Source organism: Physeter macrocephalus, chromosome 8 (genome assembly GCF_002837175.3).
Source record: "Physeter macrocephalus isolate SW-GA chromosome 8, ASM283717v5, whole genome shotgun sequence".
NCBI classification, from domain to species: domain Eukaryota; kingdom Metazoa; phylum Chordata; class Mammalia; order Artiodactyla; family Physeteridae; genus Physeter; species Physeter macrocephalus.
Genome location: NC_041221.1, coordinates 154,623,367 through 154,639,256, shown reverse-complemented (window position 1 = coordinate 154,639,256; position 15,890 = coordinate 154,623,367). Strand labels below are relative to the sequence as shown.

The following is a 15,890-nucleotide window of genomic DNA, read 5'->3' as shown; positions in this document are numbered from 1 at the left end:
TTCTCTTCCACAGCAGTGAATTCCACCATTCTATCTTCCAGGTCACTTATCCGTTCTTCTGCCTCAGTTATTCTGCTATTGATTCCTCCTAGTGTAGTTTTCATTTCAGTTATTTTATTGTTCATCTCTGTTTGTTTGTTCTTTAATTCTTCTAGGTCTTTGTTATACATTTCTTGCATCTTCTCGATCTTTGCCTCCATTGTTTTTACGAGGTCCTGGATTATCTTCCCTATCATTATTCTGCATCTTTTTCTAGAAGGTTGCCTATCTCTACTTCATTTAGTTGTTTTTCTGGGGTTTTATCTTGTTCCTTCATCAGGTACATAGCCCTCTGCCTTTTCATCTTGTCTATCTTTTTGTGAAAGTGGTTTTTGTTCCACAGGCTGCAGGATTGTAGTTCTTCTTGCTTCTCTGACTTCCTTTTGGTGAACCTCTCCTCCAGAGTTCTGCTGGGGCATGGGTGCACACACATACACACACACACAGACATGGGATACCCCCTTCCCAGTGGTTTGCCCACTTCTATTAAACATTCTTTTTCCATTTTTACCCCTTTAGAGCCGCATTAGGAAGCTCTGCCAGGTTGTGTGAAAGATATAATCTCATTAAGGTGTTACAGATGAAATCTTTAACAGCTTAAAGTTTTTCTCCCTCCCACTATCTCCATACCCCACGATAACATATTTATGTTGTAATGGTGGCCTTCACTGTCTTAAACACTATGGATAATTGTGGATATTTCAGGCCAATGTGGGAAATACTTGCTATCTCAAAGGAGAGACATACCACTCTAGTATATGGATTAGTCGGGACTCTTGGTTGCAGGTGACAGAACTCCAGTTCGAAGTAGCTTGGACAAAAAGGAATCTTATTGGAAGGATACAGGATGAGATGGGCCTTGGAGTGATGTGGACCCGAAATTTCTATCCAGCAATACAGTCTCCATCTCCTTTGTCTACATTTCTCTCCATGTTTGGTTTCAATCTCTCAAACCAGTTTCTTTCATGTGGAAGAAAAATTGGCACCAGTAAAACTGCATTTACGCCCCACCCCCAAATAGGGACTGGGACCTTCCCTGTTGTCCAGCTTGAAAAGCATCCCAGGGAGAGGGAGTGATTAGCCTGACTGGTATCCTGTGCCCCTCCTAGACCAATTCACTCTGGACAGTGGGGAAGGATTCTGTCCTTGGCATCCTCTGGTTCAAATTCATGTTTGAAATTGGCCTGTGAAGCAGGAGAGTACTGAGCAGCACAGCAATAAATATCCATTGCATCTATTCCGCATCAGGGCTATGTAAGCCTAACTTAGGTACAACCAAGGTCATCTATGCTTAAGGAAGGGGGTCCAATGTCCTCTCTCCTATAGCTCCCAGTGGCATTTCCTCTTCCCCAAAAGCCCTTTCCCATCTGCCCTTTCTCTGCCTAGGCACCACGTACCTGGGATGAATCCCTCCTTTCTTTGTGCTCCCATAGACTTTGATCTTGCCACTCTCAACCACTGCACATACCTCTTTGCAGTTCATTCGATAAATTCATTTACTCAGCCAGCACCCGATGAGGTCCTTCTGTTGCCAGACACTGTGTTAGGATTTGTCACTATTGTTGTTATCACAGGGGTGGCTCATTATGATCATCTCTTCTGGAAATAACTGAATATAGAGTTTCTCAAACTGGAATTCATACTCTCTTCTTTGTCACCTCTTTTGCCAAAACATGAGGTACAAAACATTGGATCTCATGTCATTTTCTTGCATCACAGTTATCCACAGCAATAAAAATGTGTACAGAAAAGAATGTCTTTGCAACACTCCCTTAAGGCTCCACTGCCCATCTGGTGGCAGCTGCCCATATTTCCAGCATCATGCATTCATGCATTCATTCACCAAATATTGACTGAATGCCTTCTATACGGCAAGTACTGTAGCATGCTCTTGGAGTCCAGGTGTAGACAAGAGAGATACAGACTCTAAGAGGGAATTAAACAGACAAATGTTAATTGTTAATTGTTAACCCAATTCCACAAATAATTGATTCCTTTTAGGAATGACAGAAGAAATCATTCTTTTTTCAGTATTAGCTTCACATGCCAAACCCGTGCCTTTTTGTTGGAAAAATGTCATGGGAAGATTTCAATATTAAATTTAGTCTTCTCCCTGAATAAAAATCAGAATATTTGTCCACTTAAAAAAAGGGAACACAGACTACAAGGAATCATTAAATAGACCTTTTCTCCCACAGCCTTCCAGCCCGCTCTATGTGCTTTTGTGGGAATCACTGGGGCAGGCAGGGAGACCCACTTACTTGCACACGCAGACAATTTCCTCATCCAGAGTCAGAGAGGAAAGTATCTGCCAGTCACTGTTGCACGTTATCTTGAAAAGAACTCTGACCAGAAAGCAGGAAGGTTATCAAGTGCTGGTAAATGTCATTAGTTTTCAGATAGAATTCTCAGAAATCACAGGGTTAATTTGCATGTCAGGGAGGAAACCTCAGTCACCTGACTCAGCACCTGGGGCATGAAGAACATTTAGTTCTACCATTTATCCAAACTAGTATGCTAAAAAAAAAATTTTTTTTAACCACTTTAAGTAGTACTCTTCTAAGGTCACAGTATATCTCCTGTGTAGCTGCCCAGGTTGGTGTGGTTTGTGTACCCTGTAACCCTCATCCTTGCAGAGTCCCTGTGAGCCTGTGAGTCCTTGCAGAGTCCACAAATGACTTACAAATGCTCCTTTGTCATCCTCCTCCTGGCGTGGAGTGGAGATGGCTCTTCTAGTCGTCTAACCTGAGGGTTGTGAAAAAACACACTCTGAGAGCTTTGCAGAAGCTTGGCAATCCATTGTTCAACTCTTCTTTTTCACATACATCACCAGCTTATGATAAATGTTCAGTATATAAGTGCATTCTCTGTTGGAGGAAAGAGTTTAGCTGATTTCTCTTTCTTCAATTAACAGAATCTTTCGTTTTATTTTTTTAATGCACTTAGCGCTTTATTTTTTGTTTTGCTTTTCTTTTTCTTTGAGTTTTATTGAGATATAATTGACATACAGCACTGTTTCAGTTTAAGGTGTAGAGTATAATGATGTGACTGACATACATCATGACATGATTACCACAGTGAGTTTAGTGATCATCCATCATCTCACATAGATACAAAATAAAAGAAAATGAAAAAGTATGTTTTTCCTTGTGATGAGGATTCTTAGGAGTTATTCTCTTACCAAGTTTCATATATAACATACAGCAATGTTAATTCATGTCAGCAATGTTAATCATGTTGTACATTCCTTACCTAATAGTTATTTATCTTATAACTAGAAGTTCGTACCTTTTACTGCCTTCATCCAATTCCCCCTCCCCCCACCTCCTGCCTCTGGTAACCATAAATCTGATCTCTTCTTCTATGAGTTTGTTTGATTGGTTGGTTGGTATTAAACTATAATTGACCTACAACACTATGTTAATTCTGGTGCACAACATAGTGATTCGATATTTCTATACATTACAAAATGATCACCGCAAATCTAGTTACCATCTGTCACCATACAAAGATACTACATTATTATTGACTATATTCCCCTTATTGTACATTTCATCTCCATGGCTCATTTATTTTGTAACTGGAAGTTTGCTTTTGTTTCCCTTGCCTGAGGAACCAGATCCAAAACAATATTGCTAAGACTGATGTTAAAGAATGTACTGCCTATGTTTTCTTCTAAGAGTTTTATGGTCTCAGGTCTCACATTTAAGTCTTTAATCCATTTTGAGTTTATTTTTGTATGTAGTATGAGAAAGTAGTACAGTTTATTTCACATGTAGCTGTCCAGTTTTCCCAGCACCATTTATTGAGGAGACTGTCTTTCCCCATTGTATATTCTTGCCTCCTTTGTCATAGTTTAATTGATCATATAAGCATGGGTTTATTTCTGGGCTCTCTATTCTGTTCCATTGATCTATGTGTCATTTTTTATGCCAGTACCATGCCATTTTGATGACTGTAGCTTTGTAGTATAGTTTGAAATCAGAGAGTGTGATACTTCCAGTTCTTCTGTTCTTTCTCAACATTATTTTGGCTATTCTGCATCATTTGTGCTTCTAATTAAATTTTTGAATTATTTGTTCTAGTTCTGTAAAATTTACCATTGGTGTTTTAATAGGGATTACATTGAATCTATAGATTGCACTGGGTAGTACGGTCACTTTAACAATATTATTTCTTCCAATCCATGAGAATGGTGTATCTTTCCATTTGTTTGTGTTGTCTTCAGTTTCTTTTATCAGTGTCTTACAGTTTCCCAAATACAGGTCTTTAATCTCCTTGGTTAGACTTATTCCTAGGTATTTTATTCTTTTTCATGCAAATGTAAATGGGATTGTTTTCTTAATTTCTCTTTCTGATAGTTCATTGTTAGTGTATAGAAATGCAACAGGTTTCTATGTATTAATTTTGTATCCTGCAGCTTTACCAAATTCACTGATGGGTTCTAGTAGTTTTTTGTTGGCATCTTTAGCATTTTCTATGTGTAGTATCATGTCATCTGCAAATAGTGACCTTTTTCTTCTTCCTTCCTTATTTCAATGCCTTTTACTTCTTTCTCTTGTCTGATTGCTATAGCTAGGTCTTCCAATACTATGCTGAATAAAAGTGGTAATAGTTGGCGTCCTTGTCTAGTTCTTGATGTTAGAGGAAATGCTTTCAGCTTTTCACTGTTGAGTATTATGTTGCTTGCAGGTTTGCCTTACATGGGTTTTATTATGTTTAGTTGTATTCCCTCTATGCCCACTTTGTTGAAAGGTTTTTTTTTTTTTTTTACATAAATGGATGTTGAATTTTGTCAGAAGCTTTTTCTGCATCTCTTGAGACGGCCATATGATTTTTTATTCTTCAGTTTGTTAATATGGTGCATCACATTGATTTGCAGATATTGAATGATCCCTGCATCCCTGGAATAAATCCCACATTATGATGGTAAATGATCCTTTAATGTATTGTTAAATTAGGTTTGCTAATATTTTGTTGAGGATTTTTCCATATATATTTATCATTGATATTGGCCTGTAATTTTTCTTTTTTTTTTAACATCTTTATTGGAGTATAATTGCTTTACAATGGTGTGTTAGTTTCTGCTTTATAACGAAGTGAATCAGTTATACATATACATATGTTCCCATATCTCTTCCCTCTTGCATCTCCCTCCCTCCCATCCTCCCTATTCCACCCCTCGAGGTGGTCACAAACCACCTAGCTGATCTCCCTGTGCTATGAGGCTGCTTCCCCCTAGCTCCTCATTGGTGGTCACAAACCACCTAGCTGATCTCCCTGTGCTATGAGGCTGCTTCCCACTAGCTGTCTATTTTACGTTTGGTATTGTATATATGTCCATGCCACTCTCTCGCTTTGTCACAGCTTACCCTTCCCCCTCCCCATATCTAATTTTTCTTTTTTTGTCTTTGGTTTTGGAATCAGGGTGATGCTGAACTCATAGAATGAGTTTGAAAGCATTCCTCTTCAATTTTTAGGAATAGTTTGAGAAACATAGGAAGTAACTCTTCTTTAAGTATTTGGTAGAATTTACCTGTGAAGCCATCTGATCCTGGAGTTTTGCTTATTGGGAGTTTTTTTTGGCTACTGATTCAATTTCATTTGTGGTATTAGTGGTCTGTTCATATTTTATATTTCTTTCTGATTCAGTCCTGGGAGATCATATGTTTCTACCAGTTTATCCATTCTTCTTTCTTTCCATTTTATTGGCATATAACTGTTCATAGTAATCTCTTCTGATCCTTTGTATTTCTGTGGTGTCAGTGGTAGCTTCCTTCATTTCTGACTTTTTTAATTTGAGTTTTCTCTCATTTTCTTGATGAGTCTGGCTAAAGCTTTATCAATTTTGTTTATCTTTTCAAAGAACCAGATCTTAATTTCATTGATCTTTCTATTTTTTTTGGTCTCTATTTCATTTATTTCCACTCTAATCTTTACTGTTTCTTTTCTTCTACTAATTTACCGGTTTTTTTGTTCTTCTTTTTCTAGTTACTTTAAGTATAAGGTAGTGTTGTTCTTTTGAGATTTTTCTTGTTTCCTGAGGTAAGCTTGTATCTCTGTAAACTTCCTTCTTAGAACTGCTTTGCTGTGTTGCATAGATTTTGAATCATTGTGTTTCACAGGCTGGTGGGTGGGGCCAGGCCCCAGCTCTAATAGGCTAGAAAGAGGACTTCAAGATGGCAATTGGCAACATCAGAGTCCTCGTGGTAGAATGAGCTTCTGAAAATGACTTCCACCAGCATCTCCCAGAGGGAGTCCCAGCTGCCTTTTGCCTCTCTGGGAGGCTCTCCAAGATCAGTAAGTGGGACTGACCCAGGCTCCTTTCAAATGACAGCCTTTGTTCTGGGTCTCAGAGTGTGTGAGATTTTGCATGCGCATATTAAGATTGAAGTCTCTGTTTCCTTCAGCTCTCACATACACAAGCCCTACTGGCCTTCAAAACAAGGTAGTCTAGGGGCTTGTCTTCCTCACGCAGAACTCCTGGGCTGGGGAGCCTGATGTAGCGCTCAGAACTTACTCCTTGGGGAGAACCTTTGCAGTTGTGAATTATCCTTCCATCTGTGGGTTGCTTACCTGGGGGTATGGGTCTTGACTATTACCACATCTCTGTACCTCCTACCCATCTCCTTGTGGTTCCTTCATTATAGCTTTAGTTTTGAAAACTCTCTTCTGCTAGTCTTCAGGTCATTCTCATTGATAGTTGCTCTGTAAATAGTTATAATTTGATATGCCCAGGGGAGGAGTTGAGCTCATGGTTTTCCTACTCTGACATCTGGCTAGCAGAATCTTTCTTGAATATTTCCTAATGGCTGTAGAGGGGTTTCAGAATGGTCTAAGACATACTTCCTGTCCTGTAAGAGCTTAGAACTATGGGTCCCTATTTTTCTTTAACATAAAGCCCCTCAGTGACTATCAAAAAATTTTGATAATCCTAACCCCCCCATCCCTCCTCCCTGAAAGTGGTTGTCTTTTCAGTGTCTGTTAGTTAAGAAAATAAATTAAAACAGAAAGCTACCATGAATTTGGTGACCTTTTTAAATGGATTTGTATTTATTGATCTCAGGAATTCCTACAGAAATTTGAAAACCATGTATGTGTGAGAGTTATTTTGTTTTTTTGTTTGTTTGTTTGTTTTGTTTGTTTTTGTTTTTGTTTTTTTTTGTGGTACGCGGGCCTCTCACTGTTGTGGCCTCTCCCTTTGCAGAGCACAGGCCCCAGACACGCAAGCTCAGCGGCCATGGCTCACGGGCCCAGCCGCTCCGCGGCATATGGGATCTTCCCAGACCGGGGCGCGAACCCGGTTCCCCTGCATCGGCAGGCGGACGCGCAACCACTGCGCCACCAGGGAAGCCCGTGTGAGAGTTATTTTTACTCTGTCTACAGACAGCATTTTGGTGCACATGGGGATGTATAGACAAGTTGCAATGCTTCATCTACCAAGTGGCTTATAGAAACAGGTTGGTATTTGACAAATAAAAGTGTAAAACATTTCAAGTTCCAAGTGAGTGGTATGGATATTACAAATTGTCTAGGCTCAAAGGAAGGAGAATTTGCTATGATCTATGATAGACATATGGGTCCTTAAGAGGTAAACCCCTGAGCTTGGCAATGAAGGTTGAAGGGAATTGTCAATGTGAAAAACTTGCAAAGAAATCATGAAAAAGGCTCAGAGGGTTTGCTCTTTAAGAAGACAGCATTAAATGCTTACATCCAGCAAAGAACAAGCACAAGATTTAGAATCAGACAAATGTGGGTGTTCATGAGCTGTGTGACCTTGGGCAAGTTACTTAGCATCACCAACACTCAGGTTTTTCTCTTATAAAATGGGACTAACTTGCCCTGAACACTTCACAGAAGAGCTGGGAAGATCAAATAAGATCATATAAATAAGGGGCAGCATTTTGTGAAGTGTGATTTTACCAAGTAAATAAACATCATTATTTTTTAAAGGCCTAGAGACGTCCAGTGGACTGAGTGGACCACTGTGTTGATTAGGATTCTTTGTTTTCAAGGAACAGAAATGATTCTGGATCACATAAACCAAAGAGAATTATCAAAAAATGTGCTGGGAGGTGAGGTGGAAGGGGTGAAGTATACAATATGACTCACAGATTCTAAGGAAATCTGAAGAACCAGGCTCAGAAACAAGAACCAGGAAACTTCAGCTCAGCAGGAGAATACTGGTAGCAGCAATTACTTAATGTTCTCCTTTGTTTTTCCTTCCCTGAGTTATTCTGCTCAAGGCAAAGTCCCACAGTGAGCGAATCTAGTGGGCAGGGCATCATGATTTATAGTCTCATTAAGATTATGAACCAGGGAGAAAAGGTAGTTTTCCAAAAGGAAGTTAAAGGATTGCTAAAGAAAGGAGAACACAATAGAGAGTGAGTCACCAGAAAACAACTAGCCACTACAGACAATTTCAAAAGATCATCCATACATTTATGTAATCATATTTATTGATCACCTTTGAATAATAGTGAAAAATAAGACTAGGAAAGTAAAAGTTGAGGCTAATTCAAGGGAAATGGCCTATTCTAAATACAGGAAAATATCTCAACCTCTTTGTTTCACCATGGCCTTCCCGGTTGCCCCAGGAGGATACAGCCTACTGTATCTAGGGCATAGGTCAGTGAGGAGTACATTAATCCCGGAGAATCATTACACACTAACACTTGGCTCACGTTCCTTTGCTTTCACTGATACCACCATTGACACACCCGGCTAAACTGGGAACTTTGAGTTGTTTTATGGCTGCAATAATTGATTCGTGTCAATAACCTCTTCCTTCTCTCTAATTCTCACTTCCATGGCTCATACATTATGGGTATTCAATAAATACTTGAATACATGGATGGATGGTTGGATGGATGGATGGGAGACTAGTCTGGCCCATGTTGGGATCTAGGATTTTGACTACTTTTTTTTTTTTTTTTTTTTAGTTGAGCCAAAGAATTTACTTGCAAGAAACAATCTTATTCCCATGAATCAAAGTTAAGATTTGTACGTGGGGATTTTCCTAGTTGTGTGGGGCAGTCTTTACAGAAAGGTTTTCTTTGTTACCTCCGCATCCATCACCTTTCAGTATTTATATTTATAATATTCATCTCCCCAGCACTAACCTTAGCTCTCCAAATCTTTATAGTGTGCCTGTTAACACAACGTATCACAGGAGATGCTCTAGAGGAAGCTGACAGTTTACTCCAGGAAGCAGTGATCTAGATACATCAGTGTTAAATGGAGGCGTGAGAGTTGATGTTGAAATATGTTAAAAGAGCAGTTTTTTGTTGTCTGGGGTGAAACAGTCTGTGGGGATATGGGTGGGCTTCACAGAGGAGGTGGCAAATAAAAAACCTCTCAAATGCTAAAAATATAAATAAAGTAATAATTCTCAAAAGAATGTTCTCTGTCTAGGCAATTTAGTATCTTAACCTCTACCCTTTGAAGGTACCCTACTTTAAAATGCAAACTATACTTGGAAGAGGTAACACACCACATTGCTTATTAGTTGTAGTAATTTTTCTATATTTTCTACTATATATTAAAAATGAATTCTTTTTTCATAACAAATCCCCTTTTATTTATTTATTTATTTTTGGCTGCGTTGGGTCTTTGTTGCTGTATGCAGGCTTTCTCTAGTTGTGGTGAGCAGGGGCTACTCTTCATTGCATTGCATGGGCTTCTCATTGCGGTGGCTTCTCTTGTTGCAGAGCATGGGCTCTAGGCATGCGGGCTTTAATAGCTGTGGCACATGAGCTCAGTAGTTGTGACTCATGGGCTCTAGAGTGCAGGCTCAGTAGTTGTGGCTCACGGGCTCTAGAGTGCAGGCTCAGCAGTTGTGGTGCGCAGGCTTAGTTGCTCCGTGACATGCGGGATCTTCCCGGACCAGGGCTCGAACCCACGTGCCCTGCATTGGCAGGCGGATACTTAACCACTGTGCCACCAGGGAAACCCCCCCCTTTTATTTGTAGCTGTAGGATAGTGCATATATTGCCAGGAACCTCCACCATGCTTACGCAGTAGTTTCTGTGGTATAAGAGTGATATATACATATTTCTCTTATTACAAGTCATTATGACCCCCAGTCATAAAGCCTAACTTTTTTCCAACTGAAGAGAAGAAAATAGAAAAATTTGGATTGTGTCCTTTCCTAATGGACTGATAGGATAGAGGGTATTCTCAATCTCGGCAACTTCATCTCATGTTAACTTGGAACTTTTTCTAGAACAATTCTTTGTTCTTCCCCCTCCCCCAAGGGACATTTGGAAATGTCTGTAAACATTTTTGGCTGTCAAACTGAGGGGGAGAAGGGGAGGGTGCTACTGGCATCAAGTTGGTAAAGGCCAGGGATGCTGCTAAACATCAAAGAATTATCCAGCCCAAAATGTCAAGAGTGGCAAGTTGAGCTACCCTGGTCTAAAAATGCCCTGAGGGCTTCCCTGGTGGCGCAGTGGTTGAGAGTCCGCCTGCCGACGCAGGGGACGCGGGTTCGTGCCCCGGTCCGGGAAGATCCCCAAAAAAAAAAAAAAAAATGCCCTGAGCTGCCAATCAACCAGATGTCTATGTAGACACTAGAAAAGATGAAAGTGAGCCAGTGCAAAACCTTTCATGAAACATAACTACAAATCTTTTAGAAACAATCAAAGAAATAAAAAAATTTTAATAGCAGTAAATCAAAGGTCAGCATGACAATATTATGTAATTTAGTTTTTGATTCTTCTTTATCTGACCCAAGTTAAGAAGGGTGGTAGTGATGGTGATAATGATGATGGTTTCTAGACGCTGGGGTTTGCTTACACTTTTTATTGAGATACAACTGGCATATCATATTATCTTAGTTCTAGGTGTCTAACATAATGATTTTATATTTGCATATATTGTGAAATGATCACCACAATAAGTCTAAGTTAATATCTGTCGTACATCGTTACTTTTTTTCTTACGAACAGAACTTTTAAGGTGTACTCTCTTAGCAACTTTCAAACGTGCAATACAGTATTATTAAATATTGTTGCCATGCTTATGTTATATTCCTTGACTTATTTATTTTTTAACTGGAAGTTTGTAACTTTTGACCCCCTTCACCCATTTCACCCACCCACAACTCCCTGCCTCTGGCAATAAGCTTTTTTTTTTAAATTTAGATTCCACATACAGTTGACCCTTGAATGATACTGGGGTCAGGGATGCTAACCATCCACATAGTGGAAAATCCACATATAATTTATAGTCAGTCCTCTGTACTCGCAGTTCCACATCAACCAATTCAACCGACCACAGATCGGGTAGCACCGTAGTATTTACTATTGAAAAAACCTGCATAAGTGGATCCACACAGTTCAAACCTATGTTGTTCAAGAGTCAACTATATACAGACCTCATTTATTGTACTTCGGTCATAGGAAGTGGAAAAGGAACATAGAAAAGGAAATAGAGCCAAAAGGAGATCTTAAACAATAATCTTTCATTGTGCATCAGAATAACACTAGTTTAAGAGAGCAGGCTGTGTGGCGTCAGACGTCCTGAGGTTAAAGCCTGTCTTCTGCTTTGCTAGCTGTGTGCCATTGGGAAAATTCACCGAATCTATCTAAGCCTTAGTTCCTTCATTTGTAAAATAGGGTAATAATAGTACCTACCTGATGGAGTTATTGTGTGAATTCAAGAGAATAGCATGTATAAAATATTTAGTTATACTTGACACACAATAAGCATTCAGTAAGTACTGTAATAATAATGAGAGGAGAAAGTGGAATAAATGTATTGATTATGATGACGAGGATAACAATGACAGTGACAATAATTGATTGGCTTTGGAGTCCGAGGATGTGGATTGCAGTGCTGGCTCTGTTATTTACCAACCGTAAGACAATTGCTTTATTGAATCTGCATTTGCACTTCTGTCCACACCTCTTAAGGTTACTGTGAGAACTTAATGACAGGTGCCTGGCACACAGTAAATACTCCAGATCAGTAGGTCTGGCCTGAAGAACCACAAACACACTGTGCTCTCTGGAAAGGGTTTGCATTTTCCTGTACCCTGATGGCTGTTCCTTTCATAAGGACAACACCTTAGATAAAAGGCTGGGTCAGAAAGAAAAGGTGGTTAGGTGGGCTTTATTCCCAAGCTAAGAAATGCTAAGGGGTAGTGAGTCAGAAGTGAATCAGAAATTCCTGAACAAGGTAAAAAATAAGGACCCTGACAGATTTGTAGGGCTTGGCAATGCCCCCGCCGCTGCTGTCCTTGAGTTCTCCTGGCAGCTCCCTGGAGTGAGTTACAGGAAAGCCTAGAAAGCAAGCAATGCTGATGGGTTGTCTGGAGACAGCAGGGCCGTGTGGCCCTCTCCACAGTCTATCTCGGGGAGGAACAAAAGGAGCCCGAGGACAGAGAGCTAGAAAGGGCGAAATCACCTCTCCGTGTAGAGAGGGAGACAGAGCACCCAAGGCCAGTGCCCAGAAGAATAAAAGAACAAGGGATGCTTCAAGAGGAAGGTCACTGGGAAGCCCCACTGACGGACAAGAGACTTCACCACTGCCAGGGATCCGCCAGGTATGATTAAACAGCTGACAGGGACTCACTGCAGCAGGATCATTAGCTCTCAGACCTTGCTGCCACTCACATCTGAAATAAGTTTGGATTTAGAAAACTAGCAATGAGCTGAGTGGTACGGATCAGGAGCGAAGCACACGGCTTAATCAGGGCCGTGAAAGCAGCTGACAAATTACAGCAAGATTTGTCATCATCTCAGAACTCGGCAAGTGTTTATCCCTGAAAGAATCAATACTTGGAGGGAAAAGGGCTGTATTTTTAGAAACTCCTGGATGGGTAATTTATTTCAAGTGAATGGAGAGTTTATGTTGGCGCCCCACAGAACCAATGGACGGTATATTTACACGAAGCCAGAAAATGCTATCCTTTCTTCTAATCAATTTACTCCTTTGAACAGCTGTACCTTGAATCTTGGAGTGATAAATTCACTCCCCATGCTAAAAGCTCTACCCTGGGAACCATTTCCAATCCCGCCTTTAGTACTACTTCATTCTATATGCATAGCATGTTATACCTTTCAAAACTTTCCCACATGGATTCTATCTTCTGGGTCACAAGTGAGATGGACAGGGAGGTGGTGTTAGCCCCATTCTACAGAGGAGAAAACTGAGGCTCAAGAGTTGAATGTACTATTAGCCAATGTGGGGTAGAATTAGAAAGCAAGATCTCCCCACCTCTAGTTGTGTTTTCCCCCTCATTGGACTTAAAGAGATTGTACAACTAAAATGCTGAATGAAAGAGAAAAAGTGAAGAGTCAAGAATGTGTTTTAAATGCTTTGCTATAAGAATGTTCACCAGGGGGCAGTGTGCTGTGCAAGTAAAGAACAGATGGTCTGCACTCAGACTTGGATTCAAATGCCAGTCTTAATATGACCACGGACAGCCACTTAACCCTTGTGAGTCACAGTTTTCCCATCTCTAAAGAGGGGCTAATCAAAGTTCTTACTTCATAAAATGATTGAAAGCTTGAAAAAAATAGCATTTCTTAAGTTCTCATTGCAGCATCTGACAGAAATAAGAGTCTAGTAAATGCTACGTGTTTTGTTTGTTTGTTTTTTGAGAATTTTATTTATTTATTTATTTTTGGCTCCGTTGGGTCTTGTGGCTGCACGTGGGCTTTCTCTAGTTGCGGCGAGCAGGGGCTACTCTTTGTTGCAGTGCGCGGGCTTCCCATTGCGGTGGCTTCTCTTTGTTGCGGAGCACAGTCCCCAGGCGTGCGGGCTTCAGTAGTTGTGGCTCGCGGGCTCAGTAGTTGTGACTCACAGGCTCCAGAGCACAGGCTCAGTAGTTGTGGTGCACGGGCTCAGATGCTCTGCGGCACACGGGATCCTCCCAGACCAGGCCTCGAACCTGTGTCCCCTGCATTAGCAGGCAGATTCCCAACCACTGCGCCACCAGGGAAGTCCCTACTTATTTTGTTTTATTAGCTACTATTTTCACAGCATTTTTGCAACAGCCAAACAATTGAAACCATGTCAATGTTCAGTAGTGAAAGGATTAAATGAAATAGGGCGACATTCATGCAATAGGTATCTATCCAGGTAACATGTAAAAATGTTCAAGTTGTATGAACACTAAATCTCATTGTTGAAACGCATAAATGTGTATGTTTGTCCATACATAAATGTGTATGTAGGTGTATGCATATATTTTTTAAAGCCTGGAAGTTCTGTATACACACGAATATTGGCTAGCTGGAGGTCGTGTGATTTATAATCTCTGCTTTTTTGATCATCTATTTCTACGCTGCCCAGTTTGGTAGCCACTAGCCGCCATGTGGCTATTTAACTTTAAATTAGTTAAGTGAAATTAAATAAAATTTAAAAATCAGTTCCTCAGTCATACTACCATATTTCAACAGCCACATGCAATGCGTGGCTTCTACATTATACAGTGCAGACATAGAACATTTCCATCATTGCGGTAAATTCTATGGGGCAGCTTGAATCTAGAGACTCAAACCCAGGCCGGGGAAAAGTGGTCAGGACAGGGCCCTCCCTTTGCAGCGCATCCAACTTTTCATCTGCATCTATTCTCTCCTCCTTAATGAGGATTTAACTGTTTCTTTTAACACATTACAACTATCACAGTGTGACAAAGCTGGGATTACCTTATTTGCAGTGGTTCTAACAGTGATTAGCTCTCCTGATGATCCTATTAAAATGAGATCCCTCTGACTTAATCTCACAGCATCCTCTCTCTCACAGGAGGTACAGTTCCAACCAGAACGTTTCCACAACATCATCGTGTGTGAGAAGCCTAACAACCACCTTAACAGGTTTAAGGGTTATATGTAAGTATGTGCCGCCTGTGTGCTGCTTGTAAATATCTCCTCTGCAGCTAGAAAACATTTTTTCTTGAAATGGCCAAACAGATAAGCATCTGGGTCCTAAGGAAGTTTATTTCTTTTTATCATAAAAAAAGGGCTAGAGAAAGCTAACTAAACTGGGAAAACTTTTCTAGTCTTTTTTTTTTTTTTTTTTTTGCTGGAGTGATATTTAATTATCTCACAGGGTTAAATACACTAATAGTTTTTTCAGAACTCTGGTGAAACTGCATCAAAATCGAGACCACACTCTGATTCAGGGGAGGCATGTATGATTGAATTTACACCAGATTTCTGAAGGGGCCTTTACTGCCCTGTAGGTAAGAACGGGGACTTTGGAGTTGGACAGACCTAGGTTTGAAACCAGACTCTATCACTTATAAGCTGTGTGACCTTGAGTAAATTAATTGACCTCTCTGGACCTTCATTGCCACATCTGTAAAATAAAGATTATATCTACATCACAGGATTTTTCTTGTCTAAGAACTGATCATATGCAAAGCCCGTAGCACAGAAACTGGCGCAGAGTAGATAGTTAATGCGACTGCTGCTGTTGCAATTATTGTTGTTATTGTTCCTCACCTCTGGTTCAGCCTAAGAGTTTTACTGTAATTTTGCTCCCACATTTGACTGCCGGTCTTACTGCAAAAAAAAAATAAAAAGACCAAAAAAAAAGACTAGTGGTAACAGATGTGAATAAATGCCCGTATTCTGGCTTTAAGAGTTAGAGGACTTTCACAGAACATCGTCTCATTTAATCTGCAAAACAACCCAGCGAAGTGAGAATTATGATTCCCATTTTTCAGATGGGAGATCTGATGATAAGATTTTTCAGGATTCTCCCAGAGGCACACAGCAGCTTCAAGGCAAAGCCAGGACTTACAGCCGGGTCTTTTCACTCCAACCCCGGTGTGTTATCCATTGTCTGCACACACAGCTCAGACATGTTATAGCAACTTCTCTGCCAATGTGCCCTGC

At 40.3% G+C, this 15,890-nt stretch overlaps 1 protein-coding gene across 1 annotated transcript in view; it reads left to right on the top strand.

Moving 5' to 3' along the window:
• ATP10B (ATPase phospholipid transporting 10B (putative)) overlaps positions 1 to 15,890 on the top strand; it is a 124,847-nt gene that overhangs the window by 31,926 nt on the left and 77,031 nt on the right. The window contains exon 4 of the mRNA XM_007115735.3: positions 14,794 to 14,879. Coding sequence (XP_007115797.2) covers positions 14,794 to 14,879 — 86 coding nt within the window. The remainder of the gene's footprint in view (positions 1 to 14,793; positions 14,880 to 15,890) is intronic.